Here is a 27,045-nt window from a genome sequence, read left to right on the forward strand (position 1 = left end):
TATGTAAATGGCATAATGAGTCATGATTTAGGATCCTGCCAACTATGCCAATTTGTTGCAAATGGGTGATTTAGATTGCTTAAAGAATCACTTTCAAAGGTATTAGTAAACATGATTTTAATATGGTGTTGTAAAAGTTACCATACTACAAGGTTATGCAAAGTATTGGTCACTTACTACGGATCTATCATTGGTAAAAGGTTCCTCTGCCTCAAGGAGCAACATAGAGAGGCAACCCAGCTGAAGCAGAGGTCACCACCATGCAGCCACACTGACTAGCAGGAAGAGATCAAAGAAGGCTTATTTAGGCTGTCATGTTTATGGAATACAGTGGTTGACTTGTAGTTGAATTACATGTGATGGAAAAGGTACGCATGAGACCCCTTGTACCCACAACTTTCTTTGTTCATTGATAAATAAGTCTTGGAAAAACCACCTACAATTCATGTGTTAATTGCATGAAGGCTATTACAAGGCCATCTGCATCGATGGTCACTGTGATACTCTGCTCCTTTGTGAGTTTTCAGAGAACACGCTGAACCTAGAGGAGTTCTTGGCCTATTTACATCTTAGGCCTCTATCTCCTTTGCAGCCTGTACCAAACTACTGCTAGTTTGATTAAGAGGTCAAGCACATCCATCGTAAATGGAAGCAGCCCCACAAACTCAGTATCTAACTAAACTAGTTTTTTACTCAACAAGTCATAGGATTACAGACTCATGGATATTTGATGAGTTGGGGAAGAGCTTATGGTGGAAAACATATCTAACTGTGCAAGTTAATAGAAATGTTTTATTTATATTTTTATGGCAGAAACACAGCGGACAACATTAGGAAGATTGCTTAGAGGTTTAAAGAAAAATATCTAAGAACTTCATTGCTTGGAGCACAGATTCCATATGCAACGGCACTAAACCCTTGGTTGTAGCTGCAACTAACTAGCTGCAGCCACAGAAAAGTAAACGGATCACTGACTTAAAACCACAGTATCCCTCAAGATGTCAATGAATAATTCACCAAATGTATTTTTGGATCCAAATGCAAATCGTTTTCAAGTTAACATAATTAATGAAAGCCATGACAACAATGAAACACCCCAAGAAGATGTGGGCTCTGACCCACCACATTATGAGGAAACATCTTTTACTGACGAAGCACATAACAGACTGAGAATCAGTTACAGACCAGGAAAAAGAGAATTATATGATAACTTTCTTCAAAATGGGGAGAAAACAGAAGCTAGTTTACATCCCTATGATACTCACAATAAAATGTATTATCTACAAACTTTTGGCCATAACACAATGGACCCAGTTCCCAAAATTGATTACTATAGAAACACCGGCAGTGTCAGTGGGAATAAGCTCAGCAGACCAAGCTTATTAGAAATTCATGAACAACTGGCAAAGGTAAGTGGAAAAGAAAGATACAAATTTTCTCTATTCCATTTCCAGGCTGTTAATTCTGTTTATTAATACGAAAAAGTCCTTAAATTCATGGACCTTGCCCAAGAGAAAAATTACAGGTAATCACTTACCATATTTCCTTTGGTAGCTGCAGTATGTTTTCTGCCCTGTACCCTGCTCAAAGCAAAGACTGTTATTACAAGGTGACAGTAATGTACTTGATTAACAGGAAATCATAGTTTAATCTTGCCTAAATGTATAGAACTACTGAATTTCTTCTGTTTCACATAGTTACAATGGCAGATGATGAATATCAATTCATAATCTAACCAAGTTGCACAATTCACACTTACCCTGAACTTGACTTTAACATCAATGCATAAGGTTTCATAGATTCCTCGGTTTTATTCTTTTTAATATATGTATTTAAATATTATTAAAAAATTATGTGCAATATATGCTATTTAAACTAATCAGAAATCCAGAGCACTACCTGCTTATTGCTGTAATGAACCATTCAAACAGCAAGAAAGAACCCAGAACAAGGGTGTTGAGGTTGAAGTGTTGCTCAGAAAAGGGATAGCAGGCAACAGTTCCCAAGTACTGATTCAGTGACTGAATTTAGGCCTTCATGCTCATTATACCAATGAATTTGGAGAAAATCTGAGAAGTCTTTTGAATGACTACATAGAAAATGTTTATGAAGGAGTAATTTGGCTAAATTCTTCCTCATCTGTTACACAGAAGAGCTGTTTAGACTTTGCTCATGTAATAGGTGGGACAATATTCATGTAAAATACACTCACAGAGAGAACTGCTGAACAGGATACAACTGGCTAACCTGCCTTTGAAAGATTTTCTAGGGCTGCTTCTCCTCTCCCCTTCTGAGTGGATCTACTTTTGGTTAATACAATGTAGGAGAGTTTACTATTGATGCATATGACCAATGGATTTTATGGAGAAAAATTCCCCTTAGCAGACTCCTCCTGTTTGCTCTACTTTTTTTTTCCACAAACACACACTACAGTCAATGAATAACGAAATACCAAAACATGTCCTTTATTGTGATAATCCTCACTTTTGTCACCCTGTAATAAGAACTTGTAGGGACAAAAAAAACCTAAAACAGTTAAACTATTAAAAAACTTACTGCAAACCAGTGGAATAGCATGATCCTCTACTGATTTTGGTAAAATCAAACTCTTTCCCCTTAAGCCACAAGACCAAGTTTTCTGTAAAAAGCAGAGTAGAGACATAGGATACACTTACAGAATTAATATGAAACCTTTTCTGAGGTTCTTAATTGTACATTTGTCAGAGCAGGGCTGGAAAGACTGAGATCACCTCAGACTACAAGTGTCAATATGAAGCAAAAACCCCTATAAATTTTCTGTGTTGGGTAAGAGTGAAATAAGAAATCTCCAGAGAAAACACACTCTCATCACCATTCCACTCATACTTCTGAGGTCAGAATAGTTTGGACAAGCATCTGATTTTTGGATGCTGGTCCAGATCCTGTTCAAACTCCAGCTCTCTGGAGATAAACCTGTCCTATGGAAGTTTAATATAAAGTAATGAAATCAAGCGAAAAATAGCCATTAAGAAAGTAGGACGTGATTCTTTATGATCTTATTAGGACAGATTCCTAGTTTGGGCCTGACTTGTTTAAATGAAGGTCTCCGCAGACCTTCCTAAAATGGCTTACATAGAAAGGAGAAAGAGGTTACCTGAGTCACCATTTATTTCCAAAAATGAATACAAAGTGGATGTGAAAAGGAAGGAATACAATTTTGGTATTCCTAGTCATTTGCAGTTGTATAAGCTGCTACTCAAGGGACTAAACACATTGCCATGCCCAGAAGAAACTTCCTCTCATAGAAATAATTTATATTAGTAGTGGCCAGAGAAAAATAGTGCACTACCTTTGAACATAATGCTGAATGAACATGTACTGAACATTAGCATATTAAGGGATTTTCAGTTTTAAGTATTATTAGAAAATTAAGGGGTTTTGCTGTTGCAGCTCTCAGTGGTTTATTTTTAAAAAAAATAGATAAATTTGTTTAGTTTTCTTATGGCTTTTACTTAAAATTAAAAAGAAGGCAGATTCCATCCCAGAATGAATGAAAAATTGCTTCACAGGTTGTGGTTGTTAGGGAAAAGAGCATTATCTAGCTTGGTCATTCTGACTTCTCCCAGTATCCAGCTTAAAGAAGGATAATCCTATGCCTCACAAAATAGGAAGGTGAATGTCAGAGGTAATGGGATTTTCGCTACACTGGCAACCCGCTGTGCTCTTAAGTAAATGAGTTGTGGCCCTGGTCTAAAAGTCCGCTAACCGCAGCACTGGAACAAATAACCCACCATTACCATGGCTGGAGTTTATTCCTGGCTGTCCCATGGACTCACTTCATGACCTTGGACAAATCACTTTGGGATACAGAGTTTGTTCTGAAGAATAAACAAGCATGTGGTCACTAAATAGTAGATTTGTAAGGAAGGGAATTAAGATGGTATGAAAAGCTTGAGCTTCTATCAAGAGGCAAAAGCAGTACATGCAGCTGGATGAGATGCCTATCCACCAGCCCCAACATGCAGCAAGCTTTCTAGCCATTGCTAAGGAGGGGATGAAATGCCACACTGGGTGTGTATGGGGCTATAATAACCCAGACTAATAACCCAAGATGCAGCTCTGGAGAATCACAGAATCCCAAGAGTTGGAAGGGACCTTGAAAGATTATCTAGTCCAACCCCCCTGCAAGAGCAGGGTAACCTAGAGTACATCACACAGGAACTTGTCCAGGCGGGCCTTGAATATCTCCAAAGTAGGAGACTCCACAACCTCCCTGGGCAACCTGTTCCAGTGCTCTGTCACTCTTACAGTAAAGAAGTTCTTCCTGATGTTAATGTGGAACTTCCTATGCTCCAGTTTACAAGATGCTTTATTTCTTTTTACTTAACACTAAAACCTGGGCTTACTACACCATACCCCAAGGCAATACCACCCCCTTCACCCCAAGGTTTTTTGAAACTCAAAACTTTGACAACTGTTCTGTCAAAGCCCACTACCAGATTCTGATAAGCAATGTATGTTTGACTTTGGATTGCTAAACATCACATAAGCATTCTCATTGTGCTTTGATGCTGGTCTTAACATCAGAAGATAAATATTAATATTTAATACACTTTGTTAATATGTAATTTTTCAAATGTCAGAACATAAAGCAGGCTGAAAAGAACTTCAAATATCCAGTTCCCACACTGCTGGGGTCAAATTTGTGTCATCTTTTAGCAAGGCGTGTCATTTTTTTATACACATTAAGCCACAAATCACCAATTAAATCCCTTAAAAATTGTCTAAGTGCTATTTCACAGCTGATGGTGTGATGGCTGGTGATAATTATATGGGCTTAATATTTATCCTACCCAAGAAATAACCTAACCTTTCTTCATTCTGGCTATTCTCCACACTTGTTATAGGGACTCAATGAGTTCACCATCTTTAACCCCAGGAGAGATGGAGATTAAATTGTTCTAAAACAAGAAGGGGATTTTTTTTTTTTAAGATAGCAGTTAACTTTTTATTTTGGTAGCTTTTCAAAATGTTCTGTCACTTTTATTCCACATCCTTAATACATGAGGAGCACAGGTAGAGCTGCCTGGTAAATAACCAATCATTCACTAAAGCACACCAATTTAAAATGCATTTATGGAAGGTTTAAGGCCATAATTTATGATAATGGCATAGAGAGCACAAATTAATTCAAGGTACATAGGAAATGACTTGTTTCAAGTACAAAGACCTACCCTCTCCCTTTTTTTTTTGTCCTTAGAATTCTAACCACTGTAGCAAAAACCCCTCACATTATTCTGGTTATCTTCCTTAACTCACTTAATAATTTACTCTATTTAAGCAAACACAACCATTATCATTTTAGGGTAAGAATTGTCAAATTATTTGAGTAACTGAGGTGCTCAAAGTCACAGCTTTCAATAGATCTTGTATTCCCATTTCCCTTAGAGCCAAAAGGGACATAGGTGTCAAGTTTAATACATGTCGAAATGTATTATCCAGTCACTTATTTCTCATTTGTGAGCACTATCTTGGATTTACTGTGTCAAAGGCATTCTACAACCTTGCATCATAGTGCCTAGAGCCTGCTCCATGAGGGGGAATGGCAAATATTAGCATAAGCATCATATACAGTTGGTTTTTATATCTGGTTTTGGTCTTGTCTGTTGATTTTTAGGTCCATGGACAAAATATAGAAACAGCCTTGAAGCTTAAACAAGAGGAAAAAAAATCTATTATTTTTCACAGAGTCACAGATATTTCCTTTTCTTGACCTGTTTAGTTAACCTGGAGGTATCTTCATCCCCTTCTAAACCCTAAAAGCACCTTGATTCCTTTCCAGAAGTGATACACGCTCCTGACCGTCTGGCAGACTATAGCAACGTACATGGTCATTCCTAAAGGTCTTTGTAGAGGACCCAGACAATACCTGGCAGTTGTTAACCTAATGCTAACTCCTTGCAAAACCAGTCAGAACTTTGTATTAAAAAAAAGAAAAAACAAAACCAAAACAAAACACCAACCTAACCCCCCTCCCCCCAAAAGCAACAATGATAACACATATCAACCGTAGACTTGTGACTGATTTCTATTCAAGCCACAAGAAACACATCATGATGCTAAATTGCCTCAAAGATTCTGAGGCAGTAGAGCTGAAGGGAAAATAGATTTATGTCTGTGACTGTATGTGAACAGTTCAAAATTCTGGGCTATTTATTCTGGTTACACCAGAGATGTGGCAATTCTTAAACCTATCTACTATGGTTATATCAGAATTGGATAAACCACAAAAAATTTTTTATTTACTGCATTATTTACTAATTTCTCTGTCATTTCTCTGTTTTCAAGACTGTTACTATTTGCTGCTGCAATTATGTTTGTAATTCATTCAGCAGAAAGCATCACAGTTCATTACATAACTTTGCCATACAGCACTCAGCTAGGTCTCTCTTCTCTAGTGAACAATTATCTCTATCTCTACACTTAGCATTATTCATAAATTGTTGCAGTGGCATATAAAGGGCAACCACAAGACCATCATTATGCTAGATGCTGTACTAACATATCAACATGACATATATGTTGAATACAGTTTACAATAAAAACAATTCAGTATCAGATAATAATGTATTTACTCTGTTTAAGCAATTCTTTAATATTTTCTTGCTGTTAGCAAGCCCACCTGCTGATGCCTGGTGTGAGCAGAATATAGCACTCTCTCCAAAGACAGTAAAATCTGGTCTTCATTGAAATTCCTTTATTCCATGCCTCTCTTATGCAGCCAGGTGTCCTCTGCTTGGCACAAAACTGTATTTGTTTTCTGTGTGATTCTTCAGAACATAGCTGTGAGCACTGGATCGGTCGAGAGAGTGGCCAATGGAGAAAGCACCACTGGAGATGAGACAGTCAGCAAGGAAGAAGAAAACAGAACAGGATTTGTCAAGTTTGGATGGGTGAAGGGTGTGCTGGTGAGAAACTTACCTGCATTTCTAAAAGAAATAGAAGAAAAACATCAAGATTAGTTTTGCAACATTAAGGTCTTTTGAGAAGTGGGAGGGAGACAGACTTAGGGATGTTGGGGTGCTTTTTAAAAGCCTGCAAAGGAAGATACTACCCTTCTGGTTGTTAACACTACTTTTAACATTGTACTAATGAAGTATTTTTTTGTTTAAAACATAGGTAAGATGTATGCTTAACATTTGGGGTGTGATGCTTTTTATTCGACTTTCCTGGATTGTAGGTCAAGCAGGAATTGGTATGTATCTTATTTAATATAATTTTCAACAGTGAAAGAGATAAAGAGGATAAACTATACATGATCATGATTAATATATAATCCAAGATGTGCATTTGCATGTTGAACTAAAGAATGTTTTCAGATGCTTGCCAGGGTAAAATCCTCCAAACTATTGGAATTTTCCAGACTCACAGCCAAATTACTGCTTAGAGGCACGGATCTGTTAACCATGCATATGATCATCACATTTGAGTATTTCTAAGCTTTAGTGAAATTTGTATTAAGATCCTGTAATAGATGTAAACCTCATGACTAGGGCCAATTCCTAATATGCATGTATAAAATTAACCTTTAAGAGTTCACACTTTGCTTATCTGTGAATCCCAGACCTTGTCATTTACATATTAAAAACGACACTTGTTCACACCTCTCAGCAAAGATGAAAACAGAACTGGAAGGAGGTTTCATCTCATCAGGATTTTGTTATTTTTAACTCTAGCACAGCACTAGATACTACTCTGTTATGAAACACTAAGTTTTAAAAGCTCTGCTACAGTTTTTACATAACTGTGTACACTTCATTGTGTGCTGTATCTTTGCTGCGGTAGCAGTGTCACTCTGTGTTACATGATAATACAGACTAGAATAATGGGCCCTAATCTTTGACTAGCACCCAAATATCATGAAAAACAGCAATCCAAAGGGTGGATGGCAAGTATTCCACTTTGGATTCTCACAGAATGGAAATATTAAGTAGACACGAGCTGAAGTCCAAACTCTGGTCTCAGGTCATTAACATTCCTTGTTCTTGCAAGGTCTTGGATCAAACTCAGTGCTCAAATTAAGATTGTATATAAATATCATTCACTTCCTTGTTAATGGAAGTGGAATGAAAATCTGAATCAAAACGTCTCCAGAATTCTGCATGGTTGAAGTCTCGTTTCCAACAAAACACAGCAACTTTACAAGAAGTTTCATTTGAGCAACACTGAGCTTTTACAAAGAGAAACAAATAAAATGCTTATTAAGAAAAATAATCCAGTTACAAACTTACACGGACATCCATATGTTTAAAAAAAATAAAATCCCTCAACACCAAAGCAAAAACCAAACCAATAAAAGATCCAAAACTAAGCAGAAGAACTTTATTACTTCTGCAGTGCTCCATGCGTGGCTCTAGCACTGTGCCTGACAAAGGGGGGCTTGCTGATTTTATGATGCATACCAAATGAGAGCATACAGCCCAGGGCACTCATAAGTATATGCCTTGCCATTAAAATTCTGCATCTTAATATTGCCAAGACTTTGCTCTGGGGTTTCATGCAAAATTAGTTTTTAAGGGCAGTTTAGTAACTTATTGAGATCATCAAGAAGTATTACTTTGTTTTGAGGTGTGAGAATAGCCATAGGCAAGAGTAATTCGTTTTCGAACAACTTACTTAGCAGCCATATGCCTGGTTTTCAACCTAAATTTTAATCAGATTTTAACATTAATTTGCACCAACATCAGTTACAGCCTTTCTGCTTTCACATTTAATTTTACCATTTAAATTCATTGATAAGCAGGCTCTCCTTTCTTATGGTTTATTGCTCTGCTGTTGCTTTTTAAAATTGCATGCCTTATGTAAGGAGGTTAACTTTACTTCCGAAAATGAAACATCAAATTCCATTTGAATAATTTCTCAATGCATTTTCTGAATGTCTTCTAAGCAATGAGCTTTAAGTCCCTAGTCAAGCTGCTTAAGGAGAAAAATGACGGAAGCTCATCATCACAAAAGCTCAGGGATTTCACTAGGTAATGCTACTAACATGGAAATTAAATGAGTCAGTTAAACCACCATCTGCGCACCATTTATATCCCCATCATTTGACGGCCAAAGAGAGAAAACCCAATTATTTCCATATCCTGATGGGCTGTCTTGGGTAAAAGCTCTTACAAGGGGAAAAAAATGTAACATTCCAACAAGGTTCTCCACCTATTACCAGCTGAGAAAAGAAGGACAGCATAGTCCTGACAAGGTTTTGGGTACAAAACTAGTTAGGTATGTCCACCTAATCTGGGACTCTCCAAAGTCTCTATTTGTACCTGTATATGGAATGGTTAGCCAAAGGCAGGAAAAACCATCAAGCTTCTGTTAACTGAAAATCTGGCCCTTAACACTACAATTCTGTTACATTATGTTAGATTACACTGAAATTTTGGTCAATCACTTTATTTGATGCACTTGTCTTCATAAATGTTAAAATATTTTTTTTAATTAACATTAAATCCTTCCCAAGCAGCTGTAACTCATCAAATTAGCAGAATATCTGACCCTGTGTAGCATATATATACAAACAACATGAATTGTGAAATGTAATAGAAAATCCTGGAAAAATCTTAGGATGCAACATCCAGTATGAATCAAAGTAAGGAATCTGGTCTGGAAGCCAGAAGGTAGAAGTGGAGCAGATACAGCAATACGTTTGCAGTTGCAGGATCACAGTTTTAATTTGGAAAAGCTCTGGTCAATAAATATTGCTACAAGCAGTGTATGATCTTCAGTTCCACGCTGAAGACCTACGTATCTTACGGAAACAAGACAGCCATTGCATAAGTGTTAATAAGTTTAGATAAAACTAAGAACCGATTCCATATTTGACACCAAACTGTAACTGTTTCAGTTCCCCCTCCCCCCCCCCCCCCCCCCCCCCAGATAGAAATGGTAGAATCTGGATTGGAACAAGAAAGTATTTGGTTCTGTAGTTCCAAAACACTTCTTGGTAGTGCCAGAAAATGTAACAGAAGCAGTGGCTGTAATTGTAGCTTGGGATGTCCAGTTTGTACATAAAGAAATATTTTTCATTGGGCAGGTAGTATAGCCCTGGAGCAAATAATCCAAAGAGGCTGTGGGTGGGATCTTTGTCCATGGACGTTTTCAAGATCCAGCTAGCCAAAGTCATCACTGATTTAACCCTGTGTTGGCAATAGCTCTGCTATGACTGGGAGGCTGTTACAGACCTTCAGAAGTCACTTCTAACCAATGTATCTGTGATTATAAATCATACTAGGAACCTTCCACCCATTTCTAACACAGTTTAATAAAGTTAACAGAAACCTGACTATATAGCCAAGGACTGGAAACACTCAGATTTCAGATGCTACTCAGACTGAAACCCAGCTCACCTATAACTAATCACCTATCACTGATGTTCAGGTGTTTGGTTATTTCTGTTTGATGATAAAATTTTCTGATATTAGCTAAAAAAAATAAAAATACTCTAAGATTACATATTACAGGTCACCTGTTAAAGCAATATTGGCATCTTCAATTATGTTTATGTCCTGTTAAGAGTAAAATCACTTTTTACAAGGAAAGAGGGAGACAAGAGAGTGGAGAACCACAGCATCTGATAGCTTGGCATGTAAGGGTATAGAAGGCTCACACTCAGGTCTAGTCTCTACTTGATAGACTCTTTGTCCTCATGTTCTATGAAACTATACAGTCAGTCTTTCTCTGATTCAACATCTAATTAACTGAAGAAAGACAGCAGCATTCTTACAAGGTTAACGCATCAATCTCTTCACTTAAACAGCCCAGGAGTATATTAAAGGGAGATATAAGCATTCATGTCAAGGGACACTTGTTTTCTCATTTCCTCCAGCCTTCAAAAATCATTTTGGCTAGGGTACTGCTCCCAGAAAGAATCACTGCTTCAACACTGATGGGAATAATTTACTACTGTGACATGAACTCCTTGGAAATGTTCTGAAACTGCAAGTGGTCAACAAACCATCTTTTCAGTTTATTGCTCTAATTCTGGCCTGAAAATTCAATTTAAAGAGAATGATTTGTAGGAATCATGGAACATGAGTAAAATATTTTATCTTCTTATTACTGACAGGTCTTGGAGTAATCATAATTCTTCTCGCCACGATTGTAACCTCAATTACTGGGTTGTCAACTTCTGCAATAGCAACTAATGGGTTTATCCGTGGAGGTAAAAATCTTAGGGTTACTAATGCTTTTGAGCCCAAAAAGGTCTTTATGTATTATTTTCATATGAGACAAACCAGAAGGATGATAAACCAAATGGCACAACTAAAGGAACCAGAAGGTAACAATTCTAGCCACCTCTAATCACGATTTATGGCATGACTGAGTTGTCACTGTTAACAACCCCAAATTTCAGTTCAGTTTTTGAAGTACATTTCAGATGTTCTTGCCTACTGCTGAGTGAGATATGGCTTCTGGCTTTTCAAGTTCTTTTCTTACCTTTCAGCAGGTCTTTCTTATTCAGAGCATTTCAGGTTGGACATCCTTGGACAAACTGAACCTGAGACATCTCTTCCTCTCATTTTAAAGATTGATGGAGATCAGTGGATACCTTCACTTTAATTCCTTCTTTATAAAACTCCTTACATTTCAGCCACTCCTTGGAAGATGAGTAAATAATTTTGTCGGGAAAGTGCAAGTCAGGTATTTTATGAAACAAAGGTTTAGTGCATTTCAGATCCTAAAAGTAATAACTGGTCTGCTCTAGTCTCTCTGGGAAATGGCAAGTTCTTACTATGTCATTTAAGGAAAACATTTGAATATACACTTTCTTCTTCGGATCTTTCAGGTCTTGGAATCATAGTTATTGGTCTGAGTGTAGTAGTAACGACATTAACAGGTATCTCCATGTCTGCCATTTGCACTAATGGAGTAGTAAGAGGAGGTAAGTAATATGATCTCATGAAAAATAAAAAAATCTGCAGATTTGTATTAGGAAAAGAAAAAAGAAATTGAGATAATTTATAAGCAAAGCGATAATAAATAAATGAGTGATCTCTTTCAATGGGTTAACAGTAAATGTATATAATCTTAATGTATATAATCTTAAACACTTCCTGATAATAAAGTGTCAGTGAGATAAGATGAAAGAATTAAATGAGAAAGTAATATGCTCCATTTATGGTGCTTTATGCAAAAAATCCATTATCCATTTAAGCAAAAAAGATTCACTGTATCACTATGCAAGAGCTTTAACAATGTGCCACAGAATATGGTCTTTCATGCTAACATTGGGATAGACCCAAGTAAGTTAGAATCTGTCTGAAAGTAAGGTTCTTTCTGCTGTGTTAGTATACTATGCATCATGAAAAATTATTTGAAGGTCTGGTTTCACATGCTAATAAAAGATTTTTGCAATTGAAGGGCATACAGAAGGGTCTGGAGGCAGAATCAGTACAAAGCAAATTCCTTTTTTTAATCAGTGTTCTCTATTACTATAGTGCAAATAATGTTTGTTAGGCTAAATGCAGAGATTCCTGAGGTATTATTTGTGTGAGAAAAATGAGAAGAACCTGAACATGCAGCTGTGCTGAAATAGCAATCATTTCTGTCTGCAGGTGGAGCATACTATTTGATCTCCAGAAGTCTAGGCCCAGAGTTTGGTGGATCTATAGGACTTATCTTTGCGTTTGCGAATGCAGTGGCAGTTGCTATGTATGTAGTTGGATTTGCTGAAACAGTTGTAGAACTTCTTAAGGTAAATGTAAATGTCTCATGTATATGACTGAATTGGGGGGCTTGTTTTGTGAAGGATTTTTTTGTTGCTTGAGACGTTTTGGGTTTTGGAGGGGTTGGGGTTGGTTTTTTTTGAGGGGGGCTTTATTTTGGGGTTGGAACTAGATGATCCTAAGGTCCTTTCCAACCCTAATTATTTTACGATTCTATGATTTCTAGGTTTTTGTTTAGGTTTTGCTTGTTCGGTTGGTTTATATAAAAGATTTAAGTGGTGGTACTTTTTAGCTGAGGCTTGAGGGACATCTTTAGCAAGAAGCTAGTCTGTCTGAACATGCCAGAGTGCTTCTCCATTATTTCTTCCTTATGAATATATTTCACACATTTCTCAACAAGAACCTCAAAATCAAAAAAAAGGAACAGACACGCAATTAAGCAGCCAAATAACACCAGCTGCAAAGAGGCAGCCAGAACACAAAATCCAAACACCTATTTTCACAGATCTCAGAAAGTTTGACAGCTCACTGCTTTCTATTTCACCTTATTACCTGATCCCACCAGTAGGGCAGAGAAGGATTGGTTCTAATAACATTCATTACTGCTTTCAGGAGAGTGATACACTGATGGTAGATGAGTCCAATGACATCCGAATTATAGGTACCATAACTGTTGTCTGTCTTCTCGGCATCTCTGTTGCTGGCATGGAATGGGAAGCAAAGGTAAACCTTTAAAAGTACATGAAAGCAAGCAGTATATTAGAATACTGTAAAGAATTTGTGTGTGAGGAATGGTATACAACAGGTGGAATTTTCAAAAGCACTGTTTCAGTTTATGCTTAATCTTTCTAGAAGCAATAGTAGTTTAATATTGCTTTCAATGAAAGCACAATTACTCCATGCTCTTCCCTGTACATACATTTAGAAGGGAAGAGAAAGTCTGTGTTCTGCTGACAGCTTGATTATATTGATTTTTATAATTCATGGCATCATTTAGTGTCTTGGGTAAGTGCCCCTTTTGCCCTTATTTTTGATGCAGCTTGACAGAATAAACAGTAGGAAAAACAATATATAGTTTTATCACTGTACTCACTCAACTGTATTCACGCTACTCAGCAGAAGAGCACTATTTGGTAACCATACCTTAACCACTAATGTTTTCTGTTATTCCTTCACCTATAAAAAGAAAAGTTCAAAAATGGAAATACTTAAGAGGGTGAAATACAGCTATCGAAATCAGATACAGAATAGCACCTGTATTTTTACATTCTGCTGTGATGAAGACTAGAACTACTTGTAAAGGAGATCAGAAAAATAATTAGATATTATAATCCTTGAAGTGACAACTGCAACCAAACAAATTTTATAACAATATAAAAATGTCTTACACTTGATAGCAATGCATTAGCTATTTTATTTTGCCTCTTCTTGTAAGGAAACTAACATAAAAGTAAATTATAACTACCTATTTCATATAGTTATATAGCCCCCTAGTAAAACCTGCTGTTTTCATTAGCTGATTCAGCTATCTTGATGCCTGATATTTAAAAAAAGCTATAGAAATTAGTAATCTGTCATGGGGAACACATGCAAATAACTTTCTCTAAAGCCATCTCCATAGTCAATGCAAATTAAATAATAAGGAACATGGTTTTGTTTCCATTAATAGGCTCAAGTTATTCTTCTAATTGTTCTCCTTGTTGCCATTGCAAACTTCTTTATTGGCACAGTCATTCCTACCAGCAATGAAAAGAAGGCAAGAGGCTTTTTCAATTACCAAGGCAAGTAACCTCACTGTCTATCATAAAATAGTAAGTCTGCGTTCTTTTTGGCTTCATACCAAGTTAAGGATTCCATTGAAAAAGGTCACAAGATCAGCACCTTCTACCCGAGTTTAAGTAAGCTTGCAAACCAAGGGACTTTATTTCATCTTTAATTTTGAGTCTGTCTCTCTGCTGCTGAAGCTGACAGCACATTTAGCTGCAGCTTGAGTCATTTATATATCTGCAGAGCACAGACAAACCTTTGAACAGAGCTAAGTGCAAGCGATGTAGTGACACTCCTGTCATTTCAATACAGATCTGTAGCTCTGAGATGCAGACAAGCACATCCTACTGGGAACCAGACTAAGGAAATCAAATTCACTTGGCTTACGATAAGAGACAGTTCCAAACCCAGTTTTCCAGACATGAAAGACTAGCTTATTCACCTCCTTCGTTAAGGAACTTTAGAATCAAATCAAGGTGATATGTTTAATTTTCACCTATATTTGCAGCATCAATATTTGCAGAAAACTTTGGACCAGGTTTCAGAAGTGGAGAAGGGTTTTTCTCGGTGTTTGCCATCTTTTTCCCAGCTGCCACTGGCATTCTTGCAGGAGCCAATATCTCAGGAGATCTGAAAGTATGTATTTCATTATCTTCATAATACTAGCTGTAGGCTGAATAAAGAACAAGAAAACAAATTAAGAATCAACACTGTATTCAGTTTTAAATCATGTTTTATTCTGGGAAGCAAAAGTCTCCCTTTAAAAGTACCTGGTTTATTATTTTAAAAAATCAGTTCACATTTTCTCTCCTAATACCTTATGGCTATTTACAGAAACTACTGCATTTAGGTTTGGGTTGTGGTATCATTTAAAAACATGTTTCAATAATCTGTAATAATATATTACTAATGGTCCACTAGCAGCACACTACATAAGAGAAATTACATGTGTATCTCTTGGCACTCTTGCAAAATATCCTATAGCATCATCCAAAAAAGCATACCTGTAAAGCCCACATCTGTACTCACAAGAATCAGCAGACTGGCTTTTTCTATTCAGGGTCATAGGAAGGGCAGAGCAAACAGAGCATGTAACGAAAGCAAGTATGTCCCAGTCCCATGTCACTACCGCTGCTCAAAGGAAACACTGCTGGTTTGCAGATGTGACAAAAGAAAAGTCAAAGAGGAAGGGAAAGGAGGTCCAAAGGTGCTCAATTCTCTTGCTGTGGCGATTCTGTGAAGTGCCCACTCTTGCTGTAAAGCAGTGGGAAGATGATATTTCCAATATCTAAACATACTGCTAAATTAGAGAAAGCAATTTAGTTTTACCTTTGAGTGCCCTCTAGTTTTCATAACTTTCCACAGTGTATTTAATGCAAAGAGTGTTTAAAGCTAAATGCAAAGCTTAAGTAATGCAAAGTTCAGTAAAACATTGGGTAAAATATCTCCAGTAAATGTGAGGCAACACTTAGTACTATTACAAGAAATTCTGAAAGGCACCAGAGGTATCCGTAACTCAAGTCTTGCAATCTAATACTGAAAAAAAACCAACAAAAGCCAAACAAACAAAAACACACACAAAGAAAAATAAAGTCACCAAAAAGTTGTAGCTTACACCTAGATAACCCCAGCATGTCAAATAAGTTATTTGGTTTTACCATACAGACACATTGTCTTGTAGAACTTTGGGATTCAAACAAAGGTCTGTTGTTTCTGTAGTGGCACAGTAATCAAGTTCACCAGATCCTACCAACTCTGACAGCCAGTTCCATTTCTCTTCCTCACACTGAGCTGCATGCCTTATCTCCTTTGCTTTCAGAGGACTGCTTTTGAAACAGCAGAGAGAAATTTGTAGAAACTGAGATACTAAGAGCATCTACGAGATTCCATTTTTAATTAAAAAAAACCCAAAACATTGTACTTCTGCCCAGTGAGACTGAATCAGCCTCACACGATCTCCACCCTTTTATCAAGCAAAAATAATTCTTTTGCTATGTACAGTGCTCTCTACACATAGCAAGCTCCCAAAACAGCAGTACTTCCTTCATAAGCTATTTGAAAGAGGCTGAGCAGACCAAGGGAAACAGTTCTCCTGTTGGCTGTCTGCAGTCGTTTCAGTCTGGCAATAAGTGGATTTCTATTACCAAGTCCTCCAGGCTGCAGATTCCTCACTGATCATGTTTAGATACAGTAGACAGATCTAATTAAATTAACCATCCTCTCCAGAAATCTAAAAGACAAGTTATGAAGTATTTAAAAAGTGTAACATTTACCAATCAAACTTTCTCTAGAATTCACTGTGAACAGCTATGTATACACTTCTGTAGCCACTACACATTCAAGCAGTGGCCTGGTCCAAAGCCTGCTTACAGACACAGCTAGTCTTCCTAGTAATTTCAGCGGGTTTTGGAGCAGGCCCTAAAGTGCTAACAGCATATTAAATATGTGTTTAATTATTGATAAAATTTAAAAGTTGTTAAGCTGCAAGAAGTTAAGATTTAATGTTGTAGTGTTTAAGATTGCAGCATGAGGCTCCACAAAAACAATGGCCTAAGACATGCACATCAGAACTGTGTAAATTAATGTCACCATGATCTGAGGGTAAAAGGTCTTATGCAGCTAAAGTAAATGACTTTGCAATTATTTTTCAGCTCAGTAAATCCCTACTTATTTAAAAATCTTATAAAGGTATCTTCAGTTCATAGTGTGGCAGGACTCCCTAGCATGCAAATGCAATCAGACTGCAGCGTACAGACTCACAGTGTTTTCTGGATCACTACTTTGTTTTCAGGATCCTCAAAGTGCGATACCCAAAGGAACAATGCTGGCCATTGTTATTACAACAGTTGCTTACATTGGCGTTGCAGTATGTGTAGGTAAGTACAGAATCTCTGCTTCATGTCTTAATTTATACAGTTAAAGTTTGAAAGCCTGGTAAGCAAATGAATGATTAACCTCTCAACTTTTTTATCTTGTAGATTTATAATTTAGAGAGATAGTTGTTTTGTTTTTACTGTAGGTAAAAACACCAGGGGGCAAGCAGCAGAAACAGAAGTTCCTGTTTGGCAGCTGGACTTTTGTATAACTTGTATTGTTACTTTTGCACTCAGTGCAAAAGATTCAGTGACAAAGGCCACTAGCATATAGTATCCATGAACGTAGCAAAGACTAAAGGAACCTCTGATCAATCTGCTGATCTTTTGCTCCTCATTCACAATGAAAATTCACATGGCTTCTACTTTGCTCTCACTTGTCTTAACGAGCACTCATGAGTAACAGGGCAACATATAGTTCATATGTTATATGTCAAAGACAGAAATCAACTGCCTGTCTTAAAGAAGAGGCACTATATTGTTAGGTGCTTTACAATGTTAGAATGTGATGCAACAGAACAGACACAAAAATAAAATGGAGACCTGTACTGAAGCCATTAACTGTGTTGGAGGAACATGCAATTAAATTCTCATTACAAGGATACAATAAATCTCTGTTCAAGAAAAAGCTGTGTTTTTTTCTTATTTTAGTAGTTCAGTAAGAAACAGTGCTGTAAATTACACTATTCCTTATGAGCAAATACCTCAATGCTGCATGAAAGCCCTGAGGGGAACTCCCTTTTCTGTGAGATGAATCAAAAGTCTTCCTGACTTTTGTGGTTCTTGTACTTGAGTCAAGCTGCAGCTCAGGTTATTGCACTACTTGGATCTAAATTTTGCCTGCAATTAAAGCTGAAGTAGTCATTCTTCATTTTCTATTATAAATCTGTGTTAATGCATTGTTCTGTTCTCACAGGCAATAGCTGTATCTCAACTTCAGAACTGTCCATTTTTCAGTGTAATAATTTGATTTTTTTTTGTTTCTGTTTTCATATTGTTTGTTAAACAGGTAATGATTACTTTAGGACTCAATAGCAACATTTTTGTCACATTTGAAGATACCATATAAATGTATGTTTTGGCCACTAAAGATGTTAAGATTAACACTCTAAGTTAACTCCGTATGATTCTTCTGGTGGCAAGCAGAAAAAGACAACATAAATTTTAATAAAACCAAAAAGAACATAGGTAATTCCTCCTGTTTAAAGTTTTTTTAACCATTCTGATATCGGTAGGGCTATGACAACTTGAACAGCTGAGGATCTGGCTCTCTAAAGCAACTGTGTGTCCTTGTTAAACAAAGAAGTGTGTGTCTATACCTAGGGCACTCACTGACCTGTTTCCTCTTGTAAAAGCAGTCACAGGCAAACAGTATACTTCTGAGTTAGTTAATTTATTATTGATCTCTGTCTGGTTCTGTAGTCTCAGATATCTGCTAGTTCTCATTAGTCAACTGGCTGTTTATTTTGAAAGTAACAGAAGTAAATATTTGCTTACAGATAACTTGAGAAATTAAGCCACACTAGAGGAAGTAGTCTCTACCCAACATGAAATATTGGTCTTTGGGATGAGACTATGGCAGCAGTTGTACAAAACGTGTGCAAGCTAGAAGTCAAAATGTGCCAGGAACATTCATCTGATGTCACAGAGAAGGAAAATAATAATATATCCTTGTTTCCACAGCCTCCTGCGTTGTACGAGATGCTACTGGGAACATCAATGATACAGTTTTACTTGGAATGAGCTGCAATGGATCATCTGCCTGTGGCCTAGGCTATGATTTTTCCAGATGTGCAAGTCAGCCATGTGATTACGGGCTGATGAATAATTTTCAGGTTTAAAGAGATAATACATATATATTCATGTATTGATTATGATTATAAATACAAGCATGCAAACCCATTGTTTTCTGACAACTAAGTGCAACAGGACATCCACTTCTGTCTAAAACAAGTAAAAATCTATAGGAATAATCAAAGGGAAAAGTCCCCTGCATTCCACATTACCTTCATACTGGCCATCGCTAGCCTTACCAGCACTGTGGTAAGACCTTTACCTCCTCTTTCAACAAGTACCATCCTGCAGTGTATGTTGTAACATCTTCAAACTCAAAATCTAGACTTAACAGGGACATCAATGCTCCTGTTAGATAAGCAACTCATCTTTACTGCTCTTTACACATTTTACTTCAGGGGTGCTGCGGTCACTGTTAAAGGTTTGTGCCACAGTATAAAAGAGTTCTGACTTCTTAAAAAAATGTATCCAAAAATAGTTGAGTGAAAAATCAAGTGAGAAGTAAAAGGGTCTTTCTCCTAGGCCAGAGAGAGACTATCTGCCATTTATATTCTTCAAAATAAAGCTTAGGCAAAGCATCAAAGTAAAGCAGTTCTTCTGCAGCCTGACAACCCCAAATGCCTGTTCAGCTCCTGTGCTTCAGGACCGAGAGGAGCTCACCACCCACCTGCACTTGCTTTTCAAGTAGTCATTTGCAGTGTTTAAAGCCACTTGCTTTTTTCCCAGCTGGCTCTGCTAAATGACAGGGCTGGGTAACCACCTTAAAAGGGATATGCTGCTCCTGTCAGAGACTGCTTTTCCTTCCTTTCTTTATCATTTGTTGTGCCCACTCCCACCTCAGTTTAGCTACCCAGGCCCACAGTGATCCTTAAAATAGGTGACCTCCCTACAGCCAAACAGTTTTAACTTTGTGCAGTTATCTTTGCCAGACTAAAGCCAGAAAACAAATATGTCTTCATCTGACAGATCTGCAGAATTAACTGGTTTCTTTCCTGGAGTACTTCCTACGCACCAAAAAGCATCTGGCAATCACAGCTGTCCACTTCATCTTTTAGCTTTCTTGTCTGGTGTTTCTCAACAACTCTTTTGTTTCAGTAGTTGCAGAGGCCAGTGCAGCCCCCCTGGGAGGCCTAAGGGAGGCCTCATTACTGTATCCAGCACTACTACTAAGCCAGTACATTCAGGCATTTTCTCTCTTTTTAGCCATGTTAAATAATCAAGGAAAAAAAATCTTACCAAACCAAAGCAAGGACCTCCAACCACATTTTATACTTTGGTGCTTTTTCCTGCCATTTCCATTTACACTTTTTGCTACACACTGTTTACCCATCAAGTAGAGGCTGTTATTTACAGCAACCAGTTAGTAAAGAAGGTGAGAAAATCTCAGAGAGTACTCACCTGCCCCAGCAGACAGCTGTATACTTGTACAAAAATTTGACTATGGTTCCATTGCTTTTCTAAAACAGGAATAATAGTATTTCCCTACTTCACAGCTGATTTGTAGCATATTGAATTTAGAACTGTGAAAAGCAGAAACATGTAGGAACTGATTACTTAAATGGGTCTGTGGTCAAAAGGTATATCCAAATGCAAGCCTGACTATTATCTTCCCCTCTTTTTTTTGCTCAAAGGTGATGAGCATGGTGTCTGGTTTTGGTCCTCTCATCACAGCTGGCATCTTTTCTGCTACTCTGTCATCAGCTCTAGCATCTCTTGTCAGTGCACCCAAAGTTTTCCAGGTAAAATTAAATTATCCATTTAATTTTACTCTGTTTTACTTCAAATACATACAATTTAGTTGAACTCTATGTGCCAAATGTGATATATGTTTAAACAACACTTGCAGACTTGGGAGGAAGAGGCAGGGAAAAAGTTTGCAGAATGTTCTTCTGCAGAAATAGGCAAGTCTTATCACCCTCATAGGGTGATAATGTTCCTTTAGTCAAAGCTCAGCTTTGCTACAGCATATATGTGTGCTTGTTATAGATAGTTTCAAGGATACTTTCAGGACCACTTCTATCTTCTTATAGAAAACCATCCTGTAAGCACAGGAGTGGCAGCAATATGAAGGAGCCCTCAGGCCCATAAAATTCAGGTGCTGGCAGATATGCTCAAACAGGCTATCCAGAATCTGTGTGGGCAGCAGCAATGTGGACAGAATGGGAACAGAGGGTATGGGACAGAGAGATAACCTGCACAACTTACACCAAACCAGTGATTTGTGCTTCAGTTTCCCCCAGTTTAGATTCTATTTAGCTATTCAGTTCATCTTTTCTTTAAAGCACTGAATAAATATGGAATGGCTGTGATTCTGTTTCCCACATATAGTAATAATATAGCAGGATATCACCTTATTTGAATATTTACATACCATAGCAGTAGATGTACTAGAAGCAAAGCAAAAGCTTAGGAAACTGTCACTCACAGACAACAAACAACTTCTGATGCAAGAAAGCACTGCCTAACAGAATTAAGTTCTGGTTTATCTACCAGGCTCTTTGCAAGGACAACGTCTACACAGGGCTCCACTTCTTTGCCAAAGGATATGGAAAAAACAACGAGCCCATCAGAGGATATGTTCTCACTTTCGTGATCGCTATGGCATTCATTTTGATTGGTCTGTATATTGTTACACAACCACTATGATCTCATGTTCTGAAATGGTATGAAGTGATAATTTAATGCAATTCTTAGCTATGGCTGGAAAAATTTCCAGTTAGGTAAGCTCTGACATAAGCCCAAGCGCACTCAAAGCCTTGGTAGCAATTCCATTATTCTTAATTAGGACAAAAAAACTCCCAAAACAGCAGTCTAGTAATATCTCTAGTAATGCCACCACAGCCTCATTTTCAAAGGTGCAGAATAGGTGCAATTCCTGTTCACTTGCTGGAAGAGGGCAGTGCTTAGAACTTCATCACATAAGGCAAAGTCACCAACTTTGAAAATAGTTTTCCAGTTTGTACTGGACAAAGCTCTAAGGTAATTCTGAGCTAATTAGGAAGCCTACTCTGCCAAGCCTTCCACACAGTCAGCCCCAAAGCAAATCCCAGTTTGCCAGCAGTGGTGGTAGAAAATCCCTGCTGTCATATTTAGGGGATTTTTAAGATTAGTTTTTCCAAGATTTGAAATGCAAACTATGTGACATGAAGCAAACAGGAAGTTCAGTATAGAAAATTCAGATTACCATTTAAAAGGCAAAACAGTAAGTTTTAACTCTGTGTCTTTCATAAAATGCATCTGTCCTTTCAATTAAATATGAATTAATTCTGAAATTTACACCAACTCTACATCATTAAGAGCCAGTCTGTAGAATCAGAGTATCAAGTACAACTTTGCATAGCACACCATATTATTAAAATGAGCATCAGCAGACACTACTCAATATGAATGAAGATAGATCAAGGTGGCCTTAAATTAGTATCACAGGAAAATACCCAAGCTATTTCTGGAAGACAAATTCTGACAGTGCCCAAAAATCTGACAGATTTAATACATCATCAGGAAAAAGCTATCCACAGTCTAGGGAACTAGTGCCTATGTCTGACTTGTGTCTGTCTGTCTTGCAGCTGAACTGAATACCATTGCTCCCATCATCTCCAATTTCTTCCTGGCTTCATATGCTTTGATTAATTTCTCCTGTTTTCACGCCTCATACGCAAAATCTCCAGGTGAGTGAGTCTGCATTCACCGATGATTTAGATGTTGGCTTCACAGCCTGATCTCTGCAAGGTTTTGACTGTATGTCAGAGAAAGCTGCAGTTCCTGTAAAATACCGAAGCTATGTGATATGAGGTTTTATTGCTCTCATGGAATATGATGAGATTTTATCTGTGTTCAAAAGATAAAAAATAAAGGGTCTAGTCCTTACAATCCTTACAGTTTTACAGGATGAAAAAGACTTTGGTGGATCCCACTGCAGCAGCAAAGTTCCTCCTCAGGGTGTTTTTACCTCCTCACTATCACACAATGTGGGTGGATAAAAATCTATGCCAACTCTAGCCACATAAAGCAAGCAAGGTATAGTGGGGACCTGTTATGCCCTTCTCCAAATCTACAGTGAAATTTACAGGAAGGTTCATAAGAACAGTAATTGCATTAGAAAGGAGACTGTGTGGAAGAGAGCATGTAGAACAAGAACAGGTCCACCTGCAGAGCTCTGTAGTTGCTAGTAGCAGAATTGTAAGGTGAGGTGAAATGAGGACCTTTTCAAGGCTAGCACATTTGGGCAGCAAAGGAACATACTGGCTTTCAGGCTTGTGCATCACCACAGCAAAATAATTCTCATAATCTATGATTCTATGATTCTAACTTTATGAATGAAGGGGTGATACCTGAAGGACTAAAGTCAATCATCTGAGCAACACTGGTTTTAGCACACAGGAAAGACAATTTCCTGACATTGTGAATCAATTATTCAATTCAAGGAGTGAGGAATACATTTTTTACTTCCAGTGTGAAGAAACTGCAGTAGTGACATTAATACCTCCATCAGCTTCCTTCCTATAGATCTGCATGGTGCCATTTGTTCACAGGGCAGAAAAGATGAACACTTCTGCTAATTACCTGCACAGCTGAACAAATGCAGATCTGCTACAGACAGCCTTGGAGCCGAGTAAAAATTACCTCTGTAGACTTCATCTGTGTCTTAACATTTCAAACAAAACTGCAGCCATTTTTCTTTTCTCATTTCCTCCAGTTATTTTCTGCCAATTAAGTGATAGATTATCATAATTGCAAGGCTGCAGGCCAACAAATTTCTTCACAGCAGGACCTTCCCATTCCCTCATTACAAAGATGATTCAAGATAGGGTTGCTTAGCCTCTTCTGTGTTTTTTCCCTTCTCCAAAGAGTCTGCTCTGTAGAACACCTGGCAGAGACCTGCAACCCATGGAGGTTCACTGCTTGCCTCATCATTTTAATTGCTAGCAGGGGATGGATTCGGTACTGCAGCTGAAGAGCAGCAGGAATAGTGTCTTTTTAAAGTCAATTGCAAATGATTTTATTTTTCTGCAGTGAGGCCAGGCAATTTCCAAGTTTAAGGCAGGTGCACTTATGGTATTGGGATAAAACTCTCCTCTCAGCAAATGTTAACTCCCATTAAGAAGTTTTATGAATATGCATCAAAAGGACACAGTAGCCAATTACCTGGAGTTACAGGAAAATCTATTTTCAGTTCTGAACCAGTGAACTTTAATTTGGCAAAAAAAATACATAAACCCAGAATGGCTACTCAAAGCCAGTCTGGACAATGCAGTTGAAAAAGGTTTGTAGTAAAAACCTTGTAAGACCCAGTACTTCATATGTATAGAAATCTACTTCAGCAAACACCTGAAAGTATCTGTTTATACAGTGCCCAAGAATTTGCACATACCACTCCCACCCCTTCTGCCAGAGACAGAAACAAACTGTAGATGGGTTTGTACATGCAAAAGAATCAATGGATCTATGTATTTTATGCTTTTCCAACTTCCTCAATTCTCTTTAAACAGGCTGGAGACCTGCATTCAGATATTATAACATGTGGGTGTCACTCTTTGGAGCCCTGTTGTGCTGTGGTGTCATGTTTGTCATCAACTGGTGGGCAGCGCTCATCACTTACGCCATTGAGCTCTTTCTGTATATTTATGTAACATATAAGAAACCAGGTAAGGGCATGAATCACTATTGTTTTGTGTATGTGTTATACAGCCAGACTGAATTTTACAGGAATTAATCCTGCTTACAGAATAAGACATTGCTTTTTCTCCAATACTTTCTTTATATCCCATTATATCCCACTGTATATAATACAGATTAAGATGATTGTATGGTGAATTTTGCCTGTTTAACAGACACTTTGAGTATGGTTCAGAGGGTTGTGTAAACATTGCAGCATACAGGTTTATTCCTACTATGTCTTCACTACATTTGGGCTTTTATTTGAATAAAATTTAATTTACTCATAATATTTTTCCAACCACACATGTGAATTTTGCTGTGTTCTTAGCTAACTTATCTGGGGCCCTCACTCAAAATGTAAACCTGCTACCCATTCTACAACAAATATGCAAGCTGAACTATTCATGAACTGATCATCCTCCAGCAACTCCTTACGATTCCTCAGTAAATCAAGAACGATGGGCACTTTACTCCTGGAAAAAACTGCTTAGTACCTCAGCAGATCACAGGAGCTGTCCTCAGAAATCTGTGTGCCAATACAACACTAGTACAAGATTAGACAGAGTGGTTATCCGTATCTAGGACACTAGATATATGTCTCACTATCCTCACAGTAGAGGATTTCTTCATAAGCTAATATAAATCTCCCTCTTTTAGTTTGAAGCCATTGCCCCTTGTCTTATCCTTACATGCCCTTGTAAAAAGTCCCTCTCCATATTTCCTGTAGCCATGCTCAAGGTACTGAAAGACCACAATAAGTCTCCCTGGAGCCTTTTCTTCTCCAGACTGAACAGGTCTGAAACCAGGTCCAGATTTCAGTGCTAACCATCTGAATTACTTCTACGGTAGAAAAAATAATAACACAAACAAAAGAGGCAAGTTTCCCAGCAAAAGATATGCTTTTATTGCACCTAGCTTGGGACAGCAACACCTGGCCTGAGCTTGTGTTACTCTTTTCTGTGTATATTGCTGCACTATCTGTGCTCTCATACCCAATGGGATGGTCTATGGTTCTCTTGCTGTAAATATCATCAGCTGTACAAAAATGCACCTGTGATAAGACAGTTGTCAAAAGCGTTTGAGGATATCTACCCTTTCCAGTAGATGTGTCCTTGCTGCAAACTAGCAGCTTAAAGCTTGGTTAAATTCACTAAAAACACTGTACGAAAGCTATCTCCTTCTCTTTAAGACAGTGACTTTTGCTCAGCACTTAGATAAGATGATCTATACACAAACCTCCACATGCACTAAGTATTAGCTTTGTATCTTAGCATAATGGGACTTGAGCTGCATTCATATAGATCTCAAAGCATGGAAAGCTGTTTCTTATCTGTCTTCATCCACCAAACAACTGCACAATAATGAGAAAATACATGTATGTCAAAACAGGTTTTCAATAACAATTTTAGGCCTTAATAGAACAGAGCTAATTTGACCTAGCAGCATTCATCCTACTGGTCTAATTTGACCTTCCTGAAATCCCACAGCAAATACATGATTTTATACATGGGAGAATAATGCAAAGTTAATGGAACAGAGAAGAAAACAGTTTCTAAGCAGAGGAAGAACATTCCCTCCAATTTTTACATAAAGCATGAAATTATGGAATATTGTGTCCAGTTCTGGGCCCCTCAGTTCAAGAAGGACAGGGAATTGCTTGAAAGAGTCCAGTGCAGAGCCACAGAGATGATTAAGGGAGTGGAACATCTCCCTTGTGAAGAGAGACTGGGGGAGCTGAGTCTCTTTAGCTTGGAGAAGAGGAGACTGAGGGGTGACCTCATCAGTGTTTACAAATATGTAAAGGGTGGGTGTCAGGATGATGGAGCTAGGCTTTTTTCAGTGATATCCAGTGGTAGGACAAGGGGCAATGGGTGTAAACTGGAGCATAGGAGGTTCCACGTTAACATCAGGAAGAACTTCTTTACTGTAAGAGTGACAGAGCACTGGAACAGGTTGCCCAGAGAGGTTGTGGAGTCTCCTGTGTTGGAGATATTCAAGGCCTGCCTGGACAAGTTCCTGTGTGATGTACTCTAGGTTACCCTGCTCTTGCAGGGGGGTTGGACTAGATGATCTTTCAAGGTCCCTTCCAACTCCTGGGATTCTGTGATTTGCATGTTTTTTTTGCATCACATGAGCAAAGCCTATACTATTATGAAGCACAAAATGATAGTTCTGTATCTATAAAGCATGAGAGAACATACCCTGCTTTGGCTCACATATAACATGATTGCTAATCTTTGTACAGGGAAAAA

The 27,045-nt window shown here is 37.8% G+C and overlaps 1 protein-coding gene across 2 annotated transcripts in view; it reads left to right on the top strand.

Moving 5' to 3' along the window:
- The first annotated feature begins 998 nt into the window (after window positions 1–998).
- Window positions 999–27,045, top strand: part of SLC12A1 (solute carrier family 12 member 1) — a 48,081-nt gene continuing 22,034 nt past the window's right edge. The window contains exons 1-14 of one of the 2 annotated variants that reach the window (XM_005145873.1): window positions 999–1,409; window positions 6,816–6,947; window positions 7,159–7,234; window positions 11,102–11,197; window positions 12,591–12,730; window positions 13,314–13,424; window positions 14,371–14,482; window positions 14,977–15,104; window positions 17,260–17,344; window positions 19,025–19,176; window positions 20,767–20,874; window positions 21,629–21,752; window positions 22,702–22,803; window positions 24,625–24,780. In XM_005145873.1, coding sequence (XP_005145930.1) covers window positions 999–1,409; window positions 6,816–6,947; window positions 7,159–7,234; window positions 11,102–11,197; window positions 12,591–12,730; window positions 13,314–13,424; window positions 14,371–14,482; window positions 14,977–15,104; window positions 17,260–17,344; window positions 19,025–19,176; window positions 20,767–20,874; window positions 21,629–21,752; window positions 22,702–22,803; window positions 24,625–24,780 — 1,933 coding nt within the window. Of the gene's footprint in view, window positions 1,410–6,815; window positions 6,948–7,158; window positions 7,235–11,101; window positions 11,198–11,821; window positions 11,918–12,590; window positions 12,731–13,313; window positions 13,425–14,370; window positions 14,483–14,976; window positions 15,105–17,259; window positions 17,345–19,024; window positions 19,177–20,766; window positions 20,875–21,628; window positions 21,753–22,701; window positions 22,804–24,624; window positions 24,781–27,045 lie in introns of both variants that reach the window. The other variant, XM_005145874.1, reaches the window with a different exon arrangement.

Source organism: Melopsittacus undulatus, chromosome 9, assembly GCF_012275295.1.
Source record: "Melopsittacus undulatus isolate bMelUnd1 chromosome 9, bMelUnd1.mat.Z, whole genome shotgun sequence".
NCBI lineage: Eukaryota > Metazoa > Chordata > Aves > Psittaciformes > Psittaculidae > Melopsittacus > Melopsittacus undulatus.